We start from the raw sequence: 21684 nt of genomic DNA on the forward strand, positions 1-21684 counted from the left end.
CTAAGAGCTCACGGGGTTGGGGGTAATATATTAGCTTGGATAGAGGATTGGTTAAAGGACAGAAAACAGAGAGTAGGGATAAACGGGTCTTTTTCAGGTTGGCAAGCTGTAACTAGTGGGGTGCCACAAGGATCAGTGTTGGGGCCTCAGCTATTCACAATCTATATTAATGACCTAGATGAAGGGACCGAGTGTAATGTATTCAAGTTTGCTGACGATACAAAGCTAGGTGGGACAGTAAGCTGTGAGGAGGACACAAAGGGGTAGATTTTCCTGGAGCCGTCAGGCAGGGTTTCAGGCTTGTGGGGGGGTGGGAAATCCTGAAATTGGGGGTCACGACACCATCCCACCCAAAACCCGCCTCCATGTAGGTTTCAGAGGAGGCGGGTACCCGCCCCGCACTGGGACCCGCCGACCCGAGGAGGGAAGGGATTAGTGCCAATTAACTGCCTGTTAACAGGCAGTTTTTAGCCTAATTCCTATTTTGAGGGGTGTCGTGTGGGATTCCCGATGGCTCCAAACCATGCCAGGTTAGAGCAGGTGGGCCGTCGGGTTGAAGGACTTGGAGGGGTCGCGATGTCAGTGTTCAGGTGAGTGATGGGTGCATAAGTGCAAAGGTAAGTGTGTTTGGTGTGTCTAAAGTGTGTGAAGAAGTTTAAATTACCTGTACTTACCTTAACAGCCTTTCTTCCTCTAGGTTTCGGGAGTCCATCACTCAGCCGGCAATGAAAGCAAAATGGCTGCAATCTGTCAAAAGTGACAGCCTTCAGCTTTCATTGCTGGTGACAGTTCTAACTGAGTCTGCGTAGAAGGACTCAGGTTAGAAGTCAGACTGTCAGTGTTTGACAGCTTCAAACAGCTGTGAAACACTGAAATTTCATCTGTCAAGACCTCTTGACAGATGAAATTTCAGTCTGTGACGTCACCTGTTGCCAGGCGGCCCTTAATTGACCTGCTGAACCCGCTGGGCGGGCTCAACAAGGTCAATCAAGGGAAAATCACACGGATTAGCCAGACGTCGATGTAGGCGGGACTAAAACCTGAAAGTTGTAGTCCCGCCTCCTTCCCGACAGCTTCAGGAAAATCTACCCCAAAGAGTCCGCAAAGGGATATAGATAGACTAAGTGAGTGGGCTGTAAGGTGGCAGATGGAGTGTAATGTAGGGAAATGTGAGGTGATTCACTTTGGTAGGAAGAATAGAAAAACAGAATATTTTTTAAATGGTGAGAAACTTTCAAATGTTGTTCAGAGAGATTTGGGTGTCCTTGTGCAAGCATTAAGGAAGGCAAATGGTATGTTGGCCTTTATTGCAAGGGGGTTGGAGTATAAGAGTAAGGAAGTCTTGCTGCAATTGTACAGGGCCTTGGTGAGACCACACCTGGAGTACTGTGCACAGTTCTGGTCTCCTTATTTAAGGAAGGATATACTTGCCTTGGAGGTGGTGCATCAAAGGTTCACTAGATTGATTCCTGGGATGAGAGGACTGTCCTATGATGAGAGATTGTGTAGAATGGGCCGATACTCTCTGGAGTTCAGAAGAGTGAGAGGTGATCTCATTGAAACATACAAGATTCTGAAGGGGATTGACAGGGTAGATGCTGAGAGGTTGTTTCCCCTGGCTGGAGTGTCTAGAACTAGGGGGCATAGTCTCAGGATAAGGGGTCGGCCATTTAAGACTGAGATGAGGAGGAATTTCTTCACTCAGAGGGTTGTGAATCTTTGGAATTCTCTGCCCCAGAGGGCTGTGAATGCTGAGTCTTTGAGTATATTCAAGGCTGAGATAGATAGATATTTGGACTCTAGGGGAATCAAGGGATATGGAGATCGGGCGGGAAAGTGGAGTTGAGGTCGATGATCAGCCATGATCTTATTGAATGGCGGAGCAGGCTCAAGGGGCTGTATGGCCTACTACTGCTCCTACTTCTTATGTTCTTATGTTCTAAGGAGAACAATCACAGTTTCTCCAGTCTCTCCACATAACTGAAGTCCCTTATCCCTGGTATAATTCTGGCAAATCTCCTCTGCACCCTCTCCAAGGCTTTGACATCCTCCTAAAGTCTGATGCCCAGAATTAGGCACAATACTCAAGTTGAGGTGTATCCAGTGATTTATAAAGGTTTAGCTATATTCCTTGCTTTTATACTCTATGCCTCTATTTATAAAGGCAAGGATTCCATATGCTTTTATAGTCGACACGTTCCTCAGTTTACAAAGCACCTCTAGCTTCTTGGGCCTTTTCCACATGTTCTTATGTTTGAATCCACTTTTCCCAAAAGGCAAGGTCAATATTATATTATAATAAGGAGAGGGGTTAGATTTAGCACACTGCCTTTCGCCTCTGGGACCCGGCTTTGAATCCACCCCAGGCTGATGGGATGGGTGAGTTTAGGCAATCTCAGTCCATCTGATAGTGAGCAAAGGCACCACAACATCTGAAGCATAGGTTAAAGGGGCAGTGGATACAAAATTGGCTAATAGACAGAAAACAGAGAGTAGTGGTGGACGGTTGTTTTTCAGACTGGAGGGAAGTATACGGTGGTGTCCCACAGGGCTCGGTGTTGGGACCACTGCTCTTTTTGATGTATATTAATGACCTGGGCATTCAGGGCATAATTTCAAAAGTTTGCAGATGACACGGAACTCGGAAATGTAGTAAACAGTGAATGGGATAAATACTTGAAGGGGAAAAGTTTGCAGGGCTACGGGGAAAGAGCAGGGGGAGTGAGACTAATTGGATAGCTCTTTGAAAGAGCCGGCATGGGCACAAGGGGCCGAATAGCCTCCTTTGGTGCTGTATGGTTCTATGATATGAACATAAAATTGCCCAAAATAAGGCTGTGATTGACACTAAGTTGGGAGACTGATTCTGCTAATGTGGGTTTATTATATCTGGTGTGATAAATGGAAACGTGAGAAGTGCATTTCCTAGATTGAGGTTAAGACACATTGCTGGGTTTGAATAGAGGCAACTTCTATATTTATAACTGGTGCAACACCTCAACTGGGCGTGCCTAATGGTAGCACACTGGCTGCCTAAAATAGAAAATTATTCCATTGCTCGCCACTGGTATTCCTCGCTTTAATAAACAGAACATTTCCCAACTTTAAAAATATATCACGTGGGTCAGTGACACTCCACTGTGTTCTTCCCACACGGTAGAACAGTTTCAGCAGGCACTAGGACCCAGAGGTAACCTTTTTTTTAAGTGTGGTTTTTTTTGGATCAAGGAGTCAAGCCGCCGAAAGGGAACGAATCTTGTTACTCAAAGCCTTTAAGACTGAAATATCCCCCAAACCTGGCAGGACAGGACACGCTCCTTAAAAAGCAAGTCCCTGGTTTACTTCGGGTGCAGTGTTAGCGCACGGGTCGGTCGGCACCGTATTTGAACTTCAACATGAGAGAGTCGCGATTCAGGGACAACTTCTGGGTGAGTAGCTGAAGCTTGTGTGGAGCGGTGGGTCCGGGGAGAGGCTGATCACAAGTGTCGCCCCACCAGTGAGCCGGGTGCTGGGGACCCTCAGCACTTCTCCTGTATCTGCTGGGCTTTGATGAAGTATCTAACTCTAACAATAATATCTAACAATTTCCTTGTGTGTGTAGGTATGTGTATCTCTTGTGTGTTTTCTCCTGAAGATTAGCTTCATCCTTGGTTTGGTCTTGCTACTGCCCTTTCATTCAGGGTGATTCTAAAAGAAAGAAAGACTTGTATTTCTATAGCGCCTTTCACGACCACCGGACGTCCCAAAACGCTTTACAGCCGATGAAGTACTTTTCAAAGCGCAGTCACTGTTGTGATGTAGGAAACACGGCAGCCAATTCGCACACAGCAAGCTCCCACAAACAGCAACGTGACAATGACCGGAACTGCTCAATTATCACCTGGAATGATCGCCTTTTTGGGGGGGAATGATTCCGCACGGCGCTCCTCTCGTCGTAGCGAAAAAGAAAATGCTGGAAACGCTCAGCAGGTCAGGCCGCATCTGTGGAGAGAGAGAGAAACAGAGTTAACGTTTTTCTCTCCACAGATGCGGCCTGACCTGCTGAGTATTCCTAGCATTTTCTGTTTTTATTTCAGATTTCCAGCATTCGCAGTATTTCGCTTTTGTAAGATAATGGAGCAAAGGCAGTGTAAATCTGAGCATTTTTTAAAGCTAAACTTTGACGAGAGATAGGGTGTAGGTGCAAGCTGGCAAAAGGCACATTTAGGAGTGGTGTCTGGAAGTGTTTTAGTGCAGAGGGCAACCAACACAAGGAAAGGACTTCTGAGTAGGGTCACGGAGGCAAAACCCCCGGTTTAAGAAGCAGCTGGAAGCTGTGGTGGGAGGGACCGTAGGTTGAATCAGCTGAAATTTGCTTCCTCATCCGCACTCAGATTTCTTATCATAGAATCATAGAAATTTACAGCACAGAAGGAGGCCATTCGGCCCATCTTGTCCGTGCCGGCCGACAAAAAGCTCTCCGCCCTAATCCCACTTTCCAGCTCTTGGTCCATATCCTTGTAGGTTACGGCACTTCAAGTGCATATCCAAGTACTTTTTAAATGTGATGAGGATTTCTGCCTCTACCACCATTTCAGGCAGTGAGTTCCAGACCCCCACCACCCTCTGGGTGAAAAACATTCTCCTCAAATCCCTTCTAAATCTCTGACCAATTACTTTAAATCTATGCCCCCTGGTTATTGACCTTCTGCGAAAGGAAATAGGTCTTTCCTGTCCACTTTATCTAGGCCCCTCATAATTTCATATGCCTCAATTAAATCTCCCCTCAGCCTCCTCTGTTCCAAAGAAAACAACCCCAGCCTATCCAATCTTTCCTCATAGCTAAAATTCCCCAGCCCAGGCAACATCCTCGTAAATCTCCTCTGTACCCTCTCTAGTGCAATCACATCCTTCCTGTAATGTGGTGACCAGAACTGCACGCAGTATTCTAGCTGCGGCCTAACTAGTGTTTTATACAGTTCAAGCATAACCTCCCTGCTCTTATATTCTATGCCTCGGCTAATAAAGGCAAGTATCCCGTATGCCTTCTTAACCACCTTATCTACCTGTCCTGCTACCTTCAGGGATCTGTGGACATGCACTCCAAGGTCCCTCTGATCCTCTGCACTTCTCAGTATCCTACCATTTAATGTGTATTCCCTTGCCTTGTTAGCCCTCCCCAAATGCATTACCTCGCACTTCTCCAGATTGAATTCCATTTGCCACTGTTTTGCCCACCTGACCAGTCCATTGATATCTTCCTGCAGTCTACAGCTTTCTTCTTTATCAACCACATGGCCAATTTTTGTATCATCTACAAACTTCTTAATCATACTTCCTAAATTCAAGTCCAAATCATTGATATATACCACAAAAAGCAAAGGACCCAGTACTGAGCCCTGCGGAACCCCACTGGAAACAGCCTTCCAGTCACAAAAACACCCTTCAACCATTACCCTTTGTTTCCTGCCTCTGAGCCAATTTTGGATCCAACTTGCCACTTTGTCTTGGATCCCATGGGCTTTTACTTTCGTGACCAGGCTGCCATGCGGGACCTTATCAAAAGCTTTGCTAAAATCCATATAGACTACATCAAATACACTACCCTCATCGACCCTCCTTGTTACCTCCTCCAAAAATTCAATCAAGTTAGTCAGACACAACCTTCCCTTAACAAATCCATGCTGACTATCCCTGATTAATCCGTGTCTTTCTAAATGAAGATTTATCCTGCCCCTCAGAATTTTTTCCAATAATTTTCCCACCACCGAGTTTAGGCTGACTGGCCTGTAATTATGCGGTCTATCCCTTTCTCCCTTTTTAAACAATGGTACCACGTTAGCAGCCCTCCAGTCGTCTGGCACCACACCTGTAGCCAGAGAGGATTGGAAAATGATGGTCAGAGCCTCTGCTATTTCCTCTCTTACTTCTCTTAACAGTCTGGGATACATTTCATCCGGGCTTTCACTTCCTCTTTCACTATGTTTATTTCATCTAATATTTCACACTCCTCCCTGATTGCAATTTCTGCATCGTCCCTCTCTTTTGTGAAAACAGACACAAGGGCCCCGATTTTTGGCTTGTGTGGGAAATGGTCGGATTTCCCCGAATGTGGGGTTTCTGACACACATAAAAAAGTGTCAGCCAGCCCCACGCAATTTTCCCTCAATTGGCCAATTAATTCCCAGCATGTGGGAAGCCTTGCTAATTGTCTAAATCGAGTCAGAAATCCCCACAGTATGATGTCATCATTCATGGTGCTTTCAAGGTCCATGGCAAGCACTGCATCCTCTGAAGGCTTCCAAATGAACCATACAGGATGGCAGAGGAGCCTGCAGCAGCTGTGGCCAGTGCCAGACCCCGAGCTGCCTTCAAATTCGACGAGGCTTCACTGCAGGCATTATTGGATGGGGTTAGGGCCCACAGGGAGGTCCTCTTCCCTAGGTCAGGGAGGAAGAGGCCTCCCACTGAGACCAATGCTTCATGGATGCAGGTGTCAGCAGATGCCAACTCGCTGGGAGTCACCAGAGGAACCTTGGCATTACATCTGTAACTCCTTCCTTTACTCCCCCACAGTACCATCCAGAGCCCCTGTCCTCACTGTGGAGGAGGAAGAGGCTGTGCAGCCAGACTCCTCAGAGGAAGCTCCAACCTCTGAGAGTGCAGAAGTAAGCGCACCCAGCACCAGCGCAGACACTCACACCTCGGGGGGACCTTTGGGACATAGAGTAGTGTTGTCACCTGGTGTTTCACAGCTGACAAGTGAGCCTCAGCAGATTCTGGAGACAGGGACAGCAGTGGAGAGTCCTCGTCGGAGGGCGCAGGGCTCTGCCAGCTCAGCTCAGCTGCGCTGCATCTCAACCCTCTGCCTCTGGGTCCATCCGCAAGAGAAGAGGTGATGGATCTCCATGCACAGATGCAGGAGTCTCTGGCAGGTTTTGTCTCCAGGGTCGCTGCGAGTGTGGAGCGAATGGAGGAGTCCATAGCGACCATGAGCAGAGCCTTTGTGGAGTCACTGGTGCATGAAAGCAGCACCATGGAAAGGTTGGCAACCTCCATGGAGGAGATAACTCGCCAGCATACGGAAAACATGGTGAGTGCTCATAAGAGAATGACATCTCTTGAGGAGCGTTGGCCATCTGTTGTTCAGAGAAACCAGATCTTCATGGAAGTCCTTCTGAGTAGGACTGCCAGTGCAGAAACGGGTCCCACTGGCCCCCTAAAGCGCAACAAGGTGCTCTCAAGCCACTTCCAAGCGCTGGCCCCTTCTGGCTTGTGCAGCTTCAGGTGAGTGAGCAGCAGCCTGGTGCTCCTGGTAATCATCCTGCTGTTCCTGGTTCTGCTGCTGCCACCTCTGCTGTTGGAGATCCTCTAATGCCAGGAAGGGAAGGTGCCAAAGGCCTCCCATGCTTCTAGCAGATGCCTCGGTTGAGGAGGTCCTGAGTTAGGGTGGTGAGAGGGGCTTCCCAGGAGCTCACACTGAAGAAGTGTGTGAGGCTCCAACTTTCTGCAGCTGCTCCTAAGGCTTCAAATAGTTCCCCCAAGCCTTGATCAACAAGGTCCTGCAGCCTGCAAATGCTGCCTCTTTAAATATCTTCAGCCCTCAGCGACCTGCTGCTGCAAGCAAGCAAGCCAGCTGTTTTCACGCCAGCTCTCATCGGCGGGGTTCCCCGCAGGCGGGTTTCAGTTGGGGAAAGCCCCAAAGTCGCAACGGCACGGGAAAATCGTCCTTAACAAGGTGATCATTGGTGATTAGTGTGCCGACGAGCAGTCCCGCCAGCGGTGGGCGGGACTGAAGCGGGGCGCGTGGAAACGGCGGTCCGAAAGTCAGGCGGGGGGGGTCCCGACCCGCTTTTTCGGACCACGGCCGCATGAAAAGCCGCCCGACAGCTGCCCGAAAATCGGGGCCAATGTATTCATTAAGAACCATACCCATGTCTTCCGCCTCCACACACAGGTTACCTTTATGGTCCCTAATAGGCCCTACTCTTACTTTAGTTATCCTCTTGCTCTTAATGTATTTATAAAACATCTTTGGGTTTTCCTTGATTTTACTTGCCAATATTTTTACATGCCCTCTCTTTGCTTTCCTAATTTCCTTTTTAATTTCACCCCTGCACTTTCTATACTCCTCTCGTGTGATGAAAGGGGTAGTATCACCATGGTAAAGGCACTTTCTTGTGTTCATCGAAGTAGCTGGGTGCAATGGTGAGATTTGCAATTCAATAACAGCACCAAACATTGTAAATTTAACTTAGAAAACTGGCTTCAGAAAATTTGTGCTGTGGCAGCTAAAGTGCCCACCCCAGAGCAAGCTTTCAACAGCAGTGCAAGCATTGGTGCCTAGGGGGAGTTATGTTGTGAACCAACTTTAAATCTGTGACCCTCTCACTTCTTGTGCCTCCTCCTACCTGTGCTGATCACCTCCTACCTGTGCTGATCATTCAAGACTGTGCTCCACACTGTAATGAGAATGCTCTGTACTGTGAACGGTAACGTCCTCGCCCTCTGGCCACCTCCAAGTGGAAAGGTGGCCCAGACCAGCTATGGGTTTCTCCCCGCCAATCATGATTTGCTACTCTGATTATATGGCAGGACGCAAGGCTCAAAATTCTTGTTGGGAGAAGTTAAGCTACAGTAAATGGTGGTAGTGTCGGGTCTCTGTCCTTTTTACCTCTAGAGTCTGTGCTTAAATTAGCCTAGCCGAATGCGATGAAAATTTCAGCAGAATCGTAGAATGGTTACAGCGCAGTAGGAGGCCGTTCTGCCCGTCGAGCCCGTGCCGGCCCTCTGCAAGAGCACTTCAGCTGGTCCCACTCCCCCATCTGCCCTTTCCCCGTAGCCATGTAAATATTTTTCCTTCAACTACTTATCCAATTCCCTTTTGAAAGCCACAATTGAATCTGCCTCCACCACCCTTTCAGGCAGTGCATTCCAAATCCTAACCACTCGCTGTGTAAAAAAGTTTTTCCTCATGTCGCCTTTGGTTTTTCTGCCAATCACCTTAAATCTGTGTCCTCTGGTTCTCGACCCTTCCACCAATGGGAACAGTTTCTCTCTATCTACTGTCTAGACCCCTCATGATTTTGAACACCTCTATCAAATCTCCTCTCAACCTTCTCTGTTCTAAGGAGAACAACCCCAGCTTCTCCAGACTATCCACAGTAAAATTTAATCTGGGTTGCCAGTTATTAATGGGCACAAAGTAAGGCACTGAACTTAGCTTAAATATGGCACCAGGTGACACTAGCTCTGTATCTCATCCATAAAGATATTTTGGTACATGGAATCCTCACACGTGCCATAGATGGTGCTTTTTAAAAATTGGGTTGAAATAAGTTGCTAATGCAAAATAGTGGAAGAGAGTGGGAGATCAACTTTATTTCTGGCTCATGTCATTCTTGTCCAGTGAATTCTTATACTTTTGCTGTGTGCAGTGTTGTAAAGATAAATCTATTTTAGCAGTAGTGTGACCTTTAATCTTGAGGAGATTTATAGAGCACGTGAAGATAAAACAAACATTCATAATGTGGGAATAGAAAATATTGATTCAGATTATTATTTGAAGTTAAATGGACTATAGGACAAAGGCACAAAAGGCAAGTTCAGGACAAATATCAGGAAGCACTTCTTCAAACAAAGAGAAAGGAAATAACTTTATACAGCACCTCTCACAACCTCAGGACATCCCAAAGTGCTTGGCAGCCAATTAAGTACTTTTTTTATTGAAGTAGTCACTGTTGTAATGTAGGGCAATGCGGCAGTCAGTTTGCGCACAGTAAGGTCCCACAAGCAGCAATGAGATAATGACCAAATAATATTTTTTAGTCATGTTGGTTGAGGGAATAAACTTTGAGAATTCATCCTGCTGTTCTTTGAATAGTGCCATGGGATCTTTTATGTCCATCTGAGCAGGCAGACGGAGCCTCAGCTTAATGCCTCATCCAAAAGATGGCCCCTCGGCCAATGTAGACTTCAGCAGCTCATGAAAGTTATGGGCTCGTTCGGATGAAAGGCCTATTTTTGTCCCCTGCCTTCCCATGTTCTTTCCTGATCTTTTTCTGAGGATCTGTGCGGGGTGGGGGGTTGGCGGGGGGCGGGGGGGCGGCGGTGAGTGTTGCAGAGGTGATTTCACTCTTCACAGAAGAAGAACAAATCAGGAAACAAGCATTCCTTAGCGGCAAGTCTGGACCAGCGGTGCTGTCTGGTCATCTATCCATCCTCTCTGTAGTTTGGGCATATATTTAAGGGAAGGGGGAGTGGGCGAAAACATACAATACTGCACATGCCCAAAAAATAATCCATTGGTTATAAAGTGCTTTAGGATGTTCTAAGGATGTAATGATAAATGTAACCTTATTGATTTTTTTCTTAAGGATTGGAACGGAATACGGGAAAAAAATTATAATGGTTGACTTTCTGACTGGTGGGATTGTTCCTGACCGTGAGATTTGGGGACTGAGAATTGGGTGTCCAACAATCTTACTTGGTCCCCTCTAGGATCCTCCCCCCACCTCATGATTTTCTGATCAGGCGTAATGCTCGCATAATTTGTTCCTGTCTCTCCTGTGGATTCATAGTCACATCCATCCAGCAAGCAAATGAGGAGCTTTTTGAAGCTCTAAGATCTTTGGGTGGAAGCATCAGCAAGCATTGCTTTAGTACATTCACAGCTGCATTAAAAGTAGTCTGTATACAGAAGGCAGGAGATAAAGGGACACAGGCTTTTTATTTAGTTTGGTTTGGTTGGATCTTTTGGACCTGCTTTTGTTGAAATGTAACTTTAAAGATATGCTTACTACTAGACAAGCAGCTGAGTCACTATCTCCAATATTGTAGTGAAGCTGATGTAAATAACGTGCTTCCAAGAGTTTAGAAGAACCTAAAATAAGAAGGGATAGGAACATAAGAATTAACAGCAGGAGTAGGTCGTACGGCCCCTCGAGCCTGCTCCGCCATTCAATGGCTGATCTTTGACCGTAACTCCACTTTCCTGCCCGATCCCCATATCCCTTGATTCCCCTAGAGTCTAAAAACCTATCTATCTCAGCCTTGAATATACTCAACGATTCAGCATTCACAGCCCTCTGGGGCAGAGAATTGCAAAGATTCACAACCCTCTGAGTGAAGAAATTCCTCCTCATCTCAGCCTTAAATGGCTGACCCCTTATCCTGAGACTATGCCCCCTAGTTCTTGACTCTCCAGCCAGGGGAAACAACCTCTCGGCATCTACCTGTCATTCCCCCCCTCAGAATCTTGTATGTTTCAATGAGATCACCTCTCATTCTTCTAAACTCCAGAGAGTATAGGCTCAATCTCTCCTCATAGGACAACCCTCTCATCCCAGGAATCAATCTTGCAGGCTACGGTAGCTTCGTGATTATGTTACTGGATTAGTAATCCCGAGGCCTGGACTAATCCAGGGAAATGAGCAGCTGCGGAATTTAAATTTAGTTAATTATATAAATCTGGAATTAAATTGTCATAAAAGCCCATCTGGTTAGAGAAGGAAATCTGCCGTTCTTACCCGGTCTGGCCTATATGTGACTCCAGATCCACAGCAATGTGGTTGACTCTTAACTGCCCCACTGAAATGGCCTAGCAAGCCACTCAATTGTTTGAAGAAGGCGGGTCACCACCAATTTGGGATGGGCAATAAATGCTAGCCTTGCCCACATCGCATGAATGAATTTTAAAAAAATCTAGTAAATCAATCTAGGGTCTGTAAAGTGACCCCCAAAGTACCAACTTTCACTCTACTCCAGAGAGCAATAACTGCAAGCTACGGAGTCATATCATCTTTTTAAGAACAAACCAACAAACTTCCATGCCTCATTGCGCCCTTAGAACATTTTAAAGTACTTTAACTGCAAGCAGTAGAGTCGAGTGCTGTTTGGCAAGTCAAATGTGAAATGAATGCTGGAGTTTGCTTTGAGAGTGACCCAATTTCATGCTCTAAGTGGTACAAGATACAATAAAGTATTGGCTGACCTGAGTAGAAAGAAAATCAAAGCAGTAATAAAGTAAACTCAATATGTTGCCCTTTGTACTCTGGTCATGTGTGTGCTCAGTGCTGTTTCCCTGGAAGGTCCTCTTGATAATGCAAGGATATGCAGCTGAGTTAGATGAAGCAGGGTGGGAGGAGGCTTGGGTGGAGCATAAACACTGGCACAGACCAGTTGGGCTAAATAGCCTGTTTCTTGGCTGTAAATTCTATGTAATGGCATATATTTTGTGTGCCCTACATCCTAATCTTGTGATCCTTCTCGGTGCTTTCTGAGTGACCGGAATAAACGAGGTGGCTGCTTATGGGGCATCAGTGGATGCCTCTTGGGGGATTGAAGTTGCCTTGTATCTCCTTGTGCTGGCTCATGAGATGACCTTGAAACTGGTTCCACCAGATGAGCTGCTGCATTCCACCTTGTAGCTCACATTTTGTTGTTTGAGATGAGGCTGGATGTGACTTTTCTTCCTCAAATGACTACATAAAATGTTGGTGCTCCGATGATATCAGCCTTTTATATGCAGACCCTAATGAAGTCCCTATCTCTCGGCTTGGCAGGTGAGGAATGGTACAAGCTGGCTGTCCAGCTGACCGAATCCTGTCGGTCCATTTGCTCCTCCCTCGCTCAAGCTCAGTGCTACACCTGGTGTTCCCTACTCAACATTGCCATCTAAGTCCCCTGGGGTGGATGTACTTGTGCTGGTTTGCAACAACTGAAGTGTGTGAGGCAAGGTGCTGAGAGTTGCTGGTTTCTGCTATGGTTTTGGGAGCTATGGCTGATTCTTTTGAGGGTAAGGGGCGGGCTGTAAGATACCCTATTCGTGTATACATAGGATTAGGATTCGGTTTAATCTCGTATGATTAAGGTTTTTGCTTTCTTTTTAACTTGTGGATGGCTTGTGGATTTGTATTGTAGATAGAAATAATGAAATGGTTAAATTGCTCATTCCCAGGATGCTTTCGGGTTTGATGTATCAGGGTACAATTTAGCTGACTGTGCTATTTAGCTTCTGCCGAGGTGTAGGATGTGTGATTTGTGCTATTGATATCTTTTTGTCGCCACATTGTGAAACGAGAGAGCTAAGATAATCTTGAGACAAGGAAATGGACAATGGGGCTAAGACAATCAGTTGCATCCTAGATGGTAAACAGATTGGCCATCTGAAAATTTTTTAGGAACCACCTAATTTCTGGGGGTCTTGTTCACAATAATGCTTGTCGTGCCATAATGAATCATCTAGGGCAGTGTGGGTGACTAGAAGCCTATAAAAATCTTGAGTTTTCCTTCACAATTTGTAGAGAGAGACCAGAAGGAATGGTTCGCTGAAGGTTACCTCTCTATCGAGGAGAAAAACGGGGTAATTGCGTTTATTTCTCTGTATGACTACTGCTTAGAGACGTTGGTGTGTCAAGACTTGGTCGAACACAATAAAAGGATTACGTCGCAATCAATGTTCCCGCTAAGCTGCGCAGCCGTTCAGCGGTCTGGAGGTCCCGCACAGGCCACTCGACGTAAATAACCATGTATGCACGAAAAATTGAATGAGCCGCGCAGCCAGTTAAAGGGCCCATGCACCAAAAAAAAATTACAGAGAACATTGGTTGCTACCATATTGGGTGTCGGATTCAAATTCTCTTACAGGGGCACCTACAGAAACAGGAGGTGAACATACGCTAGAATGAACAGCCATTTAAATGTCACTTATATGACTTTTACTGTACGAAATTGTGTGTTTTAGTATTTGCCTAGGGGTGAAGAATAAGTGAATAGGGGAAGAAGATGAGAAGGATGGTCCTGGACTCGAGTTTGGAGAGGCCCCTGACTTTATCCTCCTTACTATTTTTGTGTAGTCTATGACCCTGATTTCCAACATGCACTGAAGGGACTGATGTTGCAGGGGCTCTTCTACCTTGCCCTTATGTTCCTACATTGTCCTACAAATAGAGATGTGGTGTTGAGATGTTGCAAGTGTCAGAAGCAAATACATCGATACTCAAGTGACCATCCTGCAGGCCACTTTGGGCGTGAGTACAAGCATTACACCACCAGACTTCGTTAGAAGGATTCTTTGGGTGTCGCCCTTTTAAGGTTTTAATGTGTCAAGAATATCAGATAAAAGTTACGGCTGCAAATGACCTGTGAGTGAATATACGGTAAGCATTCAAAGAGCTGTAAGGTAGTCTTAGTGGAAGGACACATGCTTTGCTCATCTATTTACTATGTGGTAATGGTAGGTACCTCCACCTTGGATTATATTGTCCGATCTGCAGTTTTCTTTTGCATTTGAAGTTAGAAAGAAAGAAAGGCTTGCATTTATACAGCGCCTGTCATGATCATCGGACGTCTCAAGGCGCTTTACTGCCAATGAAGTACTTTTGTAATGTGGGAAACGCGGCAGCCAATTTGCGCACAGCAAGCTCCCACAAACAGCCATGTGAAAATGACTAAATCATCTGTTTTTGTTATGTTGGTTGAGGGAGAAATATTGGCCAGGACACCGGGGAGAACTCCTCTGCTCGTCTTCAAAATAGTGCCATGGGATCTTTTACATCCACCTGAGAGAGGTTTAATGGCTCATCCGAAAGACGGCCACTCTGACAGTGCAGCACTCCCTCAGTACTGCACTGGAGTGTCAGCCTAGCTTTATGTGCACAAGTCCCTGGAGTGGGACTTGAACCCACAACCTTCTGACTCCGGGGCGAGTGTGCTACCAACTGAGCCACAGCTGACACTGTTAGGTCTTCTGAATGGCTGGCACAGCATTGGCATGGAGTACCACTAAGCACTCTAGATGCCAATCCTGTGGGATGGGTGCCTGAAGTATTGAACCAAGAACCGTCCTGTGTCCTATTTCTACCAGGATAATTGCTGCTTCAGGAAACCCTGGTGTTCTGGCACAGCTACAGTGTTCTGCAGCTACAATGCAATGTTGTACAAGTGTTACAATAAGAAAAAATGTCTTTACTCAGAGAATGGTTAGAATGTGGAACTCACTGCCACCGGAAGTGGTTACGGGAAATAGCTTAGATGCTTTCTTTGCATTCTGGACCAAAGATACACTTCCCTTTTAAGCAGTCCTGGATATTCCATCCAAAACCGTAAGCTCCCAATCACTGACAGATTACATGCCAGGAGCTCACTCTGAATGACCCCTCGATGAGTAAGCCATGACCAGCCTGGGAAGGTATTGCAAGAGGCCGGAGTGCATCGCCCCAAGGATCACTGACAGGCCAGAGTACATTGCACTGAGGGTCACTGACGGCACTGTGGGAGTACCTTCACCACACGGACTGCAGTGGTTCAAGAAGGCAGCAGCTCACCACCACCTTCTCAAGGTCAATAAATGCTGACTTTGCCAGCGATGCCCACATCCCATGAATGAATTTTTAAAAATGTACTCGTCTAGTTTCCTTTTGAAAGCAACTAAGCTATTTCCCGTAACCACTTCCGGTGGCAGTGAGTTCCACATTCTAACCATTCTCTGAGTAAAGACATTTTTTCTTCTTTCCCTATTTTTATTAGTAACTATCTTGTATCTAGTTTTGGATTCTCCCACAAGTGGAAACATTCACTCCACATCTACCCTGTCCAACCCATTCATAATTTTAAAGACCTCTATCAGGTCTCCTCTAAGTCTTTTCTCTTCTAAACAAAAAAGCCCCAACCTGTTCAATCTTTCCTGATCGCTGTAATCTCTCAGTCCTGGTACCATCCTTGTAAATCTTTTTTGCACTTTCTCCAGTGCTTCTATGTCCTTTTTATAGTATGGAGACCAGAACTGTGCACAATACTTGAAGTACAAGTTTAACATAACTTCAATACTTTTGAATTCTAAACCCCTAGAAATAAATCCTAGTGCTTTGTTAGCATGTTTAATGGCTTTGCTGGCCTGCGATGCTGCTTTTAATGATTTGTTCACCCGTATCCCTAGATCCCTTTGCTCTTCTACCCCATTCAGTTTTTTTTATTTTCTACGGTGTAGATGATGTTTCTGTTTTTCCTACCAAACTGCATCACCTCACATTTCTTTATGCTAAAGTTCATTTACCACTTAGCTGCCCCGTCTGCAAGTTTTCTAATGTATTATGTTGCATTCTTCCTCAGTGTTCGCTATACCCCCCAGTCTGGTGTCATCTGTAAATTATGATATTGAGTTACTCGTTCCTAAATTCAAATCATGAATGTAAATTATGAAAAACAGTGGTCCCAACACTGATCCTTGAGGAACACTGCTTTCTACCTTCCTCCAATCTGAATAAATACCTTTTACCTCTACTCTCTGCTTTCTATTTTTTTAGCCAATTTGCTATCCATTCAACTATTTGTCCCCCGACTTCATATGCCTTAACCTTTGTCATGAGCCTACCGTGTGGTACCTTATCAAAGGTCTTTTGAAAATCCAAGTATATGACTTCTACTGCATTACCCTTGTCTATACTTTCCGTTACCTCTTCAAAAAATTCTACCAGGTTAGTTAAGCATGACTTAGCCTTTCGGAAGCCATCCTGAGTATTTTTTATTATATTTTCTGTCTGTATTGCTCTTCTATCACTTCTTTTAGCATAGATTCCAGTATCTTTCCTATCACAGCTGTTAAGCTGACTGGTCTGTAGTTCCCAGGTTTTGTTATATCCCTCTTTTTGTATATAGCAACAACATCACTTCCTCACCTTTTGAATTCCAACCCCTTTGAGATAATGGCCACATTCCATTAGCCTTTTTGATTACTTGTGTATCTGTGCAGTAGCTTTGAATAATTTGTATACATGGATACTTAAGTCCATTTGCTTCTCCACAGCTCCTAGTCTCTCACATTAATTAAATAGTCCGATTTGTTTTTCTCAGATCCAAAACCTTGTATTTCCCCAGCTTGACCTCCACCTGCCATAGTTTTTCTCACTCACTTAATCTGTCCAGGTCCCTTTGTAATTTCCTTCTCCCATCCACACAACTTACTGTGCCTCCTAACTTAGTGTTAACTGCAAACTTGGATAAACAACTCTCTATTCCTTCATCCAAGTCATTAATATATATGATAATATAGAAAGGAAGACTTGCATTTATGTAGCACCTTTCACGACCACCGGACACCTCAAATCGCTTTACAGCCAATGAAGTACTTTTTGAAGTGGTGTCACTGTTGTCGGCAGCCAATTTGTGCACAGCAAGCTCCCACAAACAGCAATGTGATAATGACCAGATAATTTTTTTTTGTTATGTTGGTTGAGGGAACCTTGGTGTTCTGGCACAGCTATAGTGTTCTGCAGCTACAATGCAATGTTGTACAAGTGTTACAAAACATTTCTGGACCAAAGATACACTTCCCTTTTAAGCAGCCCTGGATATTCCATCCAAAACCGTAAGCTCCCAATCACTGACAGGTTACATGCCAGGAGCTCACTCTGAATGACCCCTCGATGAGTAAGCCATGACCAGCCTGGGAAGGTATTGCAAGAGGCTGGAGTGCATCGCCCCAAGGATCACTGACAGACAGAGTACATTGCACTGAGGGTCACTGACAGACCAGAGTACATCACTGTGGATCACTGACAGGCCAGAACGCATCGCACTGAGGCTCATGCTGGGGCCAGAGTGTATCACACTGAGACTAACACCACCACCTCCAAGTCACACACCATCCTGACTAAGAAATATATCGCCGATCTTTCATCGTCACTGAGTCAAAATCCTGGAACTCCCTACCTAACAGCACTGTGGGAGTACCTTCACCACCCGGACTGCAGCAGTTCAAGAAGGCGGCTCACTACCACCTTCTCTAGGGCAATTAGGGATGGGCAATAAATGCTGGCCTTGCCAGCGACACCCATATCCCATAAACGAATAAAAAAAATGCGTGTGTTGGACAGTGTTACACAGATGGAATGCTTTAGAATTAGTATCATATCACTGTAAGGAGGATAAAATTATTAGAATTTGGGCTAATTTTAGTTTGGACCCACATGAAGACTATTAACTGAAGCATCATAGAATTACATTAAATATACAGCACAGAAACAGGCCATTCGACCCAACTAGTCTGTGCTGGTGTTTATACTCCACACGCGTCTCCTCCAATTCTATTTACCTCACCTCGGACTTTCAGCGTATCTTTCTATTCTCTTTTCTTTCATTTTCTCTCACCTCCCAAACCCGCGATCTCTATCATCTAGAAGGACGAGGGCAGCAGGCGCATGGGAACATCACCACCTGCAAGTTCCCCTCCAAGTCACACACCATCCTGACTTGGAAATATATCGCCGATCTTTCAGCGTTGCTGGGTCAAAATCCTGGAACTCCCTCCCTAACAACACTGTGGGAGTACCTTCACTACACGGACTGCAGTGGTTCAAGAAGGCAGCAGCTCACCGCCACCTTCTCAAGGTCAATAAATGCTGACTTTGCCAGCGATGCCCACATCCCATGAATGAATTTTTAAAAATGTACTCGTCTAGTTTCCTTTTGAAAGCATCTCAGCTATTTCCCGTAACCACTTCCGGTGGCAGTGAGTTCCACATTCTAACCATTCTCTGAGTAAAGACATTTTTTCTTCTTTCCCTATTTTTATTAGTAACTATCTTGTATCTAGTTTTGGATTCTCCCACAAGTGGAAACATTCACTCCACATCTACCCTGTCCAACCCATTCATAATTTTAAAGACCTCTATCAGGTCTCCTCTAAGTCTTTTCTCTTCTAAACAAAAAAGCCCCAACCCGTTCAATCTTTCCTGATCGCTGTAATCTCTCAGTCCTGGCACCATCCTTGTAAATCTTTTTTGCACTTTCTCCAGTGCTTCTATGTCCTTTTTATAGTATGGAGACCAGAACTGTGCACAATACATGAAGTGCAAGTTTAACATAACTTCAATACTTTTGAATTCTAACCCCCTAGAAATAAATCCTAGTGCTTTGTTAGCATGTTTAATTGTTTTGCTGGCCTGCGATGCTGCTTTTAATGATTTGTTCACCCGTATCCCTAGAGCCCTTTGCTCTTCTACCCCATTCAGTTTTTTTTATTTTCTACGGTGTAGATGATGTTTCTGTTTTTCCTACCAAACTGCATCACCTCACATTTCTTTATGCTAAAGTTCATTTACCACTTAACTGCCCCGTCTGCAAGTTTTCTAATGTATTATGTTGCATTCTTACTCAGTGTTAGCTATACCCCCCAGTCTGGTGTCATCTGTAAATTATGATATTACTCGTTCCTAAATTCAAATCATGAATGTAAATTATGAAAAACAGTGGTCCCAACACTGATCCTTGAGGAACACTGCTTTCTACCTTCCTCCAATCTGAATAAATACCTTTTACCTCTACTCTCTGCTTTCTATTTTTTTAGCCAATTTGCTATCCATTCAACTATTTGTCCCCCGACTTCATATGCCTTAACCTTTGTCATGAACCTACCGTGTGGTACCTTATCAAAGGTCTTTTGAAAATCCAAGTATATGACTTCTACTGCATTACCCTTGTCTACTCTTTCCGTTACCTCTTCAAAGAATTCTATCAGGTTAGTTAAGCATGACTTAGCCTTTCGGAAGCCATCCTGAGTATTTTTTATTATATTTTCTGTCTGTATTGCTCTTCTATCACTTCTTTTAGCATAGATTCCAGTATCTTTCCTATCACAGCTGTTAAGCTGACTGGTCTGTAGTTCCCAGGTTTTGTTATATCCCCCTTTTTGTATATAGCAACAACATCATTTCCTCACTTTTGAATTCCAACCCCTTTGAGATAATGGCCACATTCCATTAGCCTTTTTGATTACTTGTGTATCTGTGCAGTAGCTTTGAATAATTTGTATACATGGATACTTAAGTCCATTTGCTTCTCCACAGCTCCTAGTCTCTCACATTAATTAAATAGTCCGATTTGTTTTTCTCAGATCCAAAACCTTGTATTTCCCCAGCTTGACCTCCACCTGCCATAGTTTTTCTCACTCACTTAATCTGTCCAGGTCCCTTTGTAATTTCCTTCTCCCATCCACACAGCTTACTGTGCCTCCTAACTTAGTGTTAACTGCAAACAACTCTCTATTCCTTCATCCAAGTCATTAATATATATGATACAGAAAGAAGGACTTGCATTTATATAGCGCCTTTCACAACCACCAGGCATCTCAAAGTGCTTTACAGCCAATGAAGTACTTTTTGAAGTGGTGTCACTGTTGTCGGCAGCCAATTTGTGCACAGCAAGCTCCCACAAACAGCAATGTGATAATGACCAGATAATCTGTTTTTTTTGTTAAGGCACGGTGGCATAGTGGTTAGCACTGTTTCCACTGTTGCCTCACGGTGCCAGAGACCCGGGTTCAAATCCAGCCTCGGGCGACTGTCTGTGTGGAGTTTGCACATTCTCCCCGTGTTTGCGTGGGTCTTCTCCGGGTGCTCCGGTTTCCTCCCACAGTCCAAAGATGTGCGGGTTAGGTTGATTGGCTATGATAAATTGACCCTTAGTGTTAGGGGGATTAAATACGTGGGGTTACAGGGATAGGGTGGGATATGTGTTGGTGTAGGAGTTACGGGGATCGGATGGGATATGTGTCGGTTGTGTCGGTGCAGGCTCGATGGGCCGAAATGGCCTCTATCTGCACTGTGTGATTTCTGTGTGATAAATATTGGCCAGGACACCAGGGATAACTCCCCTGCTCTTCTTCGAAATAGTGCCATGGGATCTTTTACATCCACCTGAGAGACCTGAGGTTTAACATCTCATCTGAAAGACAGCACCTCCGACAGTGCAGCGCTCCCGAAGCACTGCACTGGAGCGTCAGCCTAGCTTTATGTACTCAAGTCTCTGGAGTGGGACTTGAACCCACAACCTTCTGACTCAAAGGCGAGTGTGCTACCCACTGAGCCACGGCTGACACAGACACATATGGTAAAAAGCTGAATACAGATTCCTTCTGTACAATTTTTCAAAAAAGTTTAAAGTGAGCAGGACTTGTGTTGGAGTGACATGCAATACAGGAGAAGCAGAATACCAGCTTGTTTATCTGCAAAAGTTCAAGGCATTCGGTGACATTAATGATTTAATGATTTCTGGGTTCAGTAGATGTTTTCTGTCAATGAGTAACCTAGTCATATAAAGGAAATCTCAAAGACCAATTGTCCACAGGGCTTTGGTGTGAGGCTACAAAAATTCCATTACTTTAGATTTTATCTTTGTCTCTGGATAGGCGGGGAATTCACGAGGGCCCCTCCCCCGCACTATCCTGTAGCCACCTGTAATTTGATTAATTGTCTGAGACCAGTGGGGATTTAAATATCGCCACGTTGTTTATTACAATGCTGCACAGAGATGCTCCATGTTTCTAGAACCTTCACTTAGAGGCTGGGCTCTTGGGGTTGATCTGCTCAACTGACATGTGACTTCTTCATAGGACATAAATATTTGCGGGGACGCCGGTCAGCGGCCGGGTAACCCGGAACGTGGAGGTCCTGCCAGATTTAATGGCAGGACCTCATTGGAAATTGTTTTACTCTGTTTCCTGCCTGACAGCTGGCCAGATTGAGAGGCTGGATGGCCGCCAAACGGGATAGCCTGTGCTGCAAGGTGTCAGCCAGGAACCGCTAGGGACGGTCCCCGGCAATCGAGAAGATGTTTGGTCGGTGGGGGATGGGGGCTGAGGGGGTCATGGCGGGAGTAGGGGGTTCTGGGAGCACGGCAGAGAGGAGGGAGGGAGATCAGATCGCCGGG

At 45.2% G+C, this 21684-nt stretch overlaps 1 protein-coding gene across 3 annotated transcripts in view; it reads left to right on the plus strand.

The window, feature by feature from the left end:
* Positions 1 to 3159: 3159 nt before the first annotated feature.
* The window catches only part of pstpip2 (proline-serine-threonine phosphatase interacting protein 2), a 200708-nt gene continuing 182183 nt past the window's right edge, over positions 3160 to 21684 (plus strand). For 2 of the 3 annotated variants that reach the window (XM_085975407.1, XM_085975408.1), the window contains exon 1: positions 3160 to 3428. In XM_085975407.1, the coding sequence (XP_085831533.1) occupies positions 3396 to 3428 (33 nt within the window). In that variant the 5' untranslated portion in view covers positions 3160 to 3395. The remainder of the gene's footprint in view (positions 3429 to 21684) is intronic. The other variant, XM_085975406.1, reaches the window with a different exon arrangement.

Source organism: Somniosus microcephalus, chromosome 2 (genome assembly GCF_052327205.1).
Source record: "Somniosus microcephalus isolate GS21.2 chromosome 2, FLI_Smic_1.0, whole genome shotgun sequence".
In the NCBI taxonomy this organism is placed as follows: domain Eukaryota; kingdom Metazoa; phylum Chordata; class Chondrichthyes; order Squaliformes; family Somniosidae; genus Somniosus; species Somniosus microcephalus.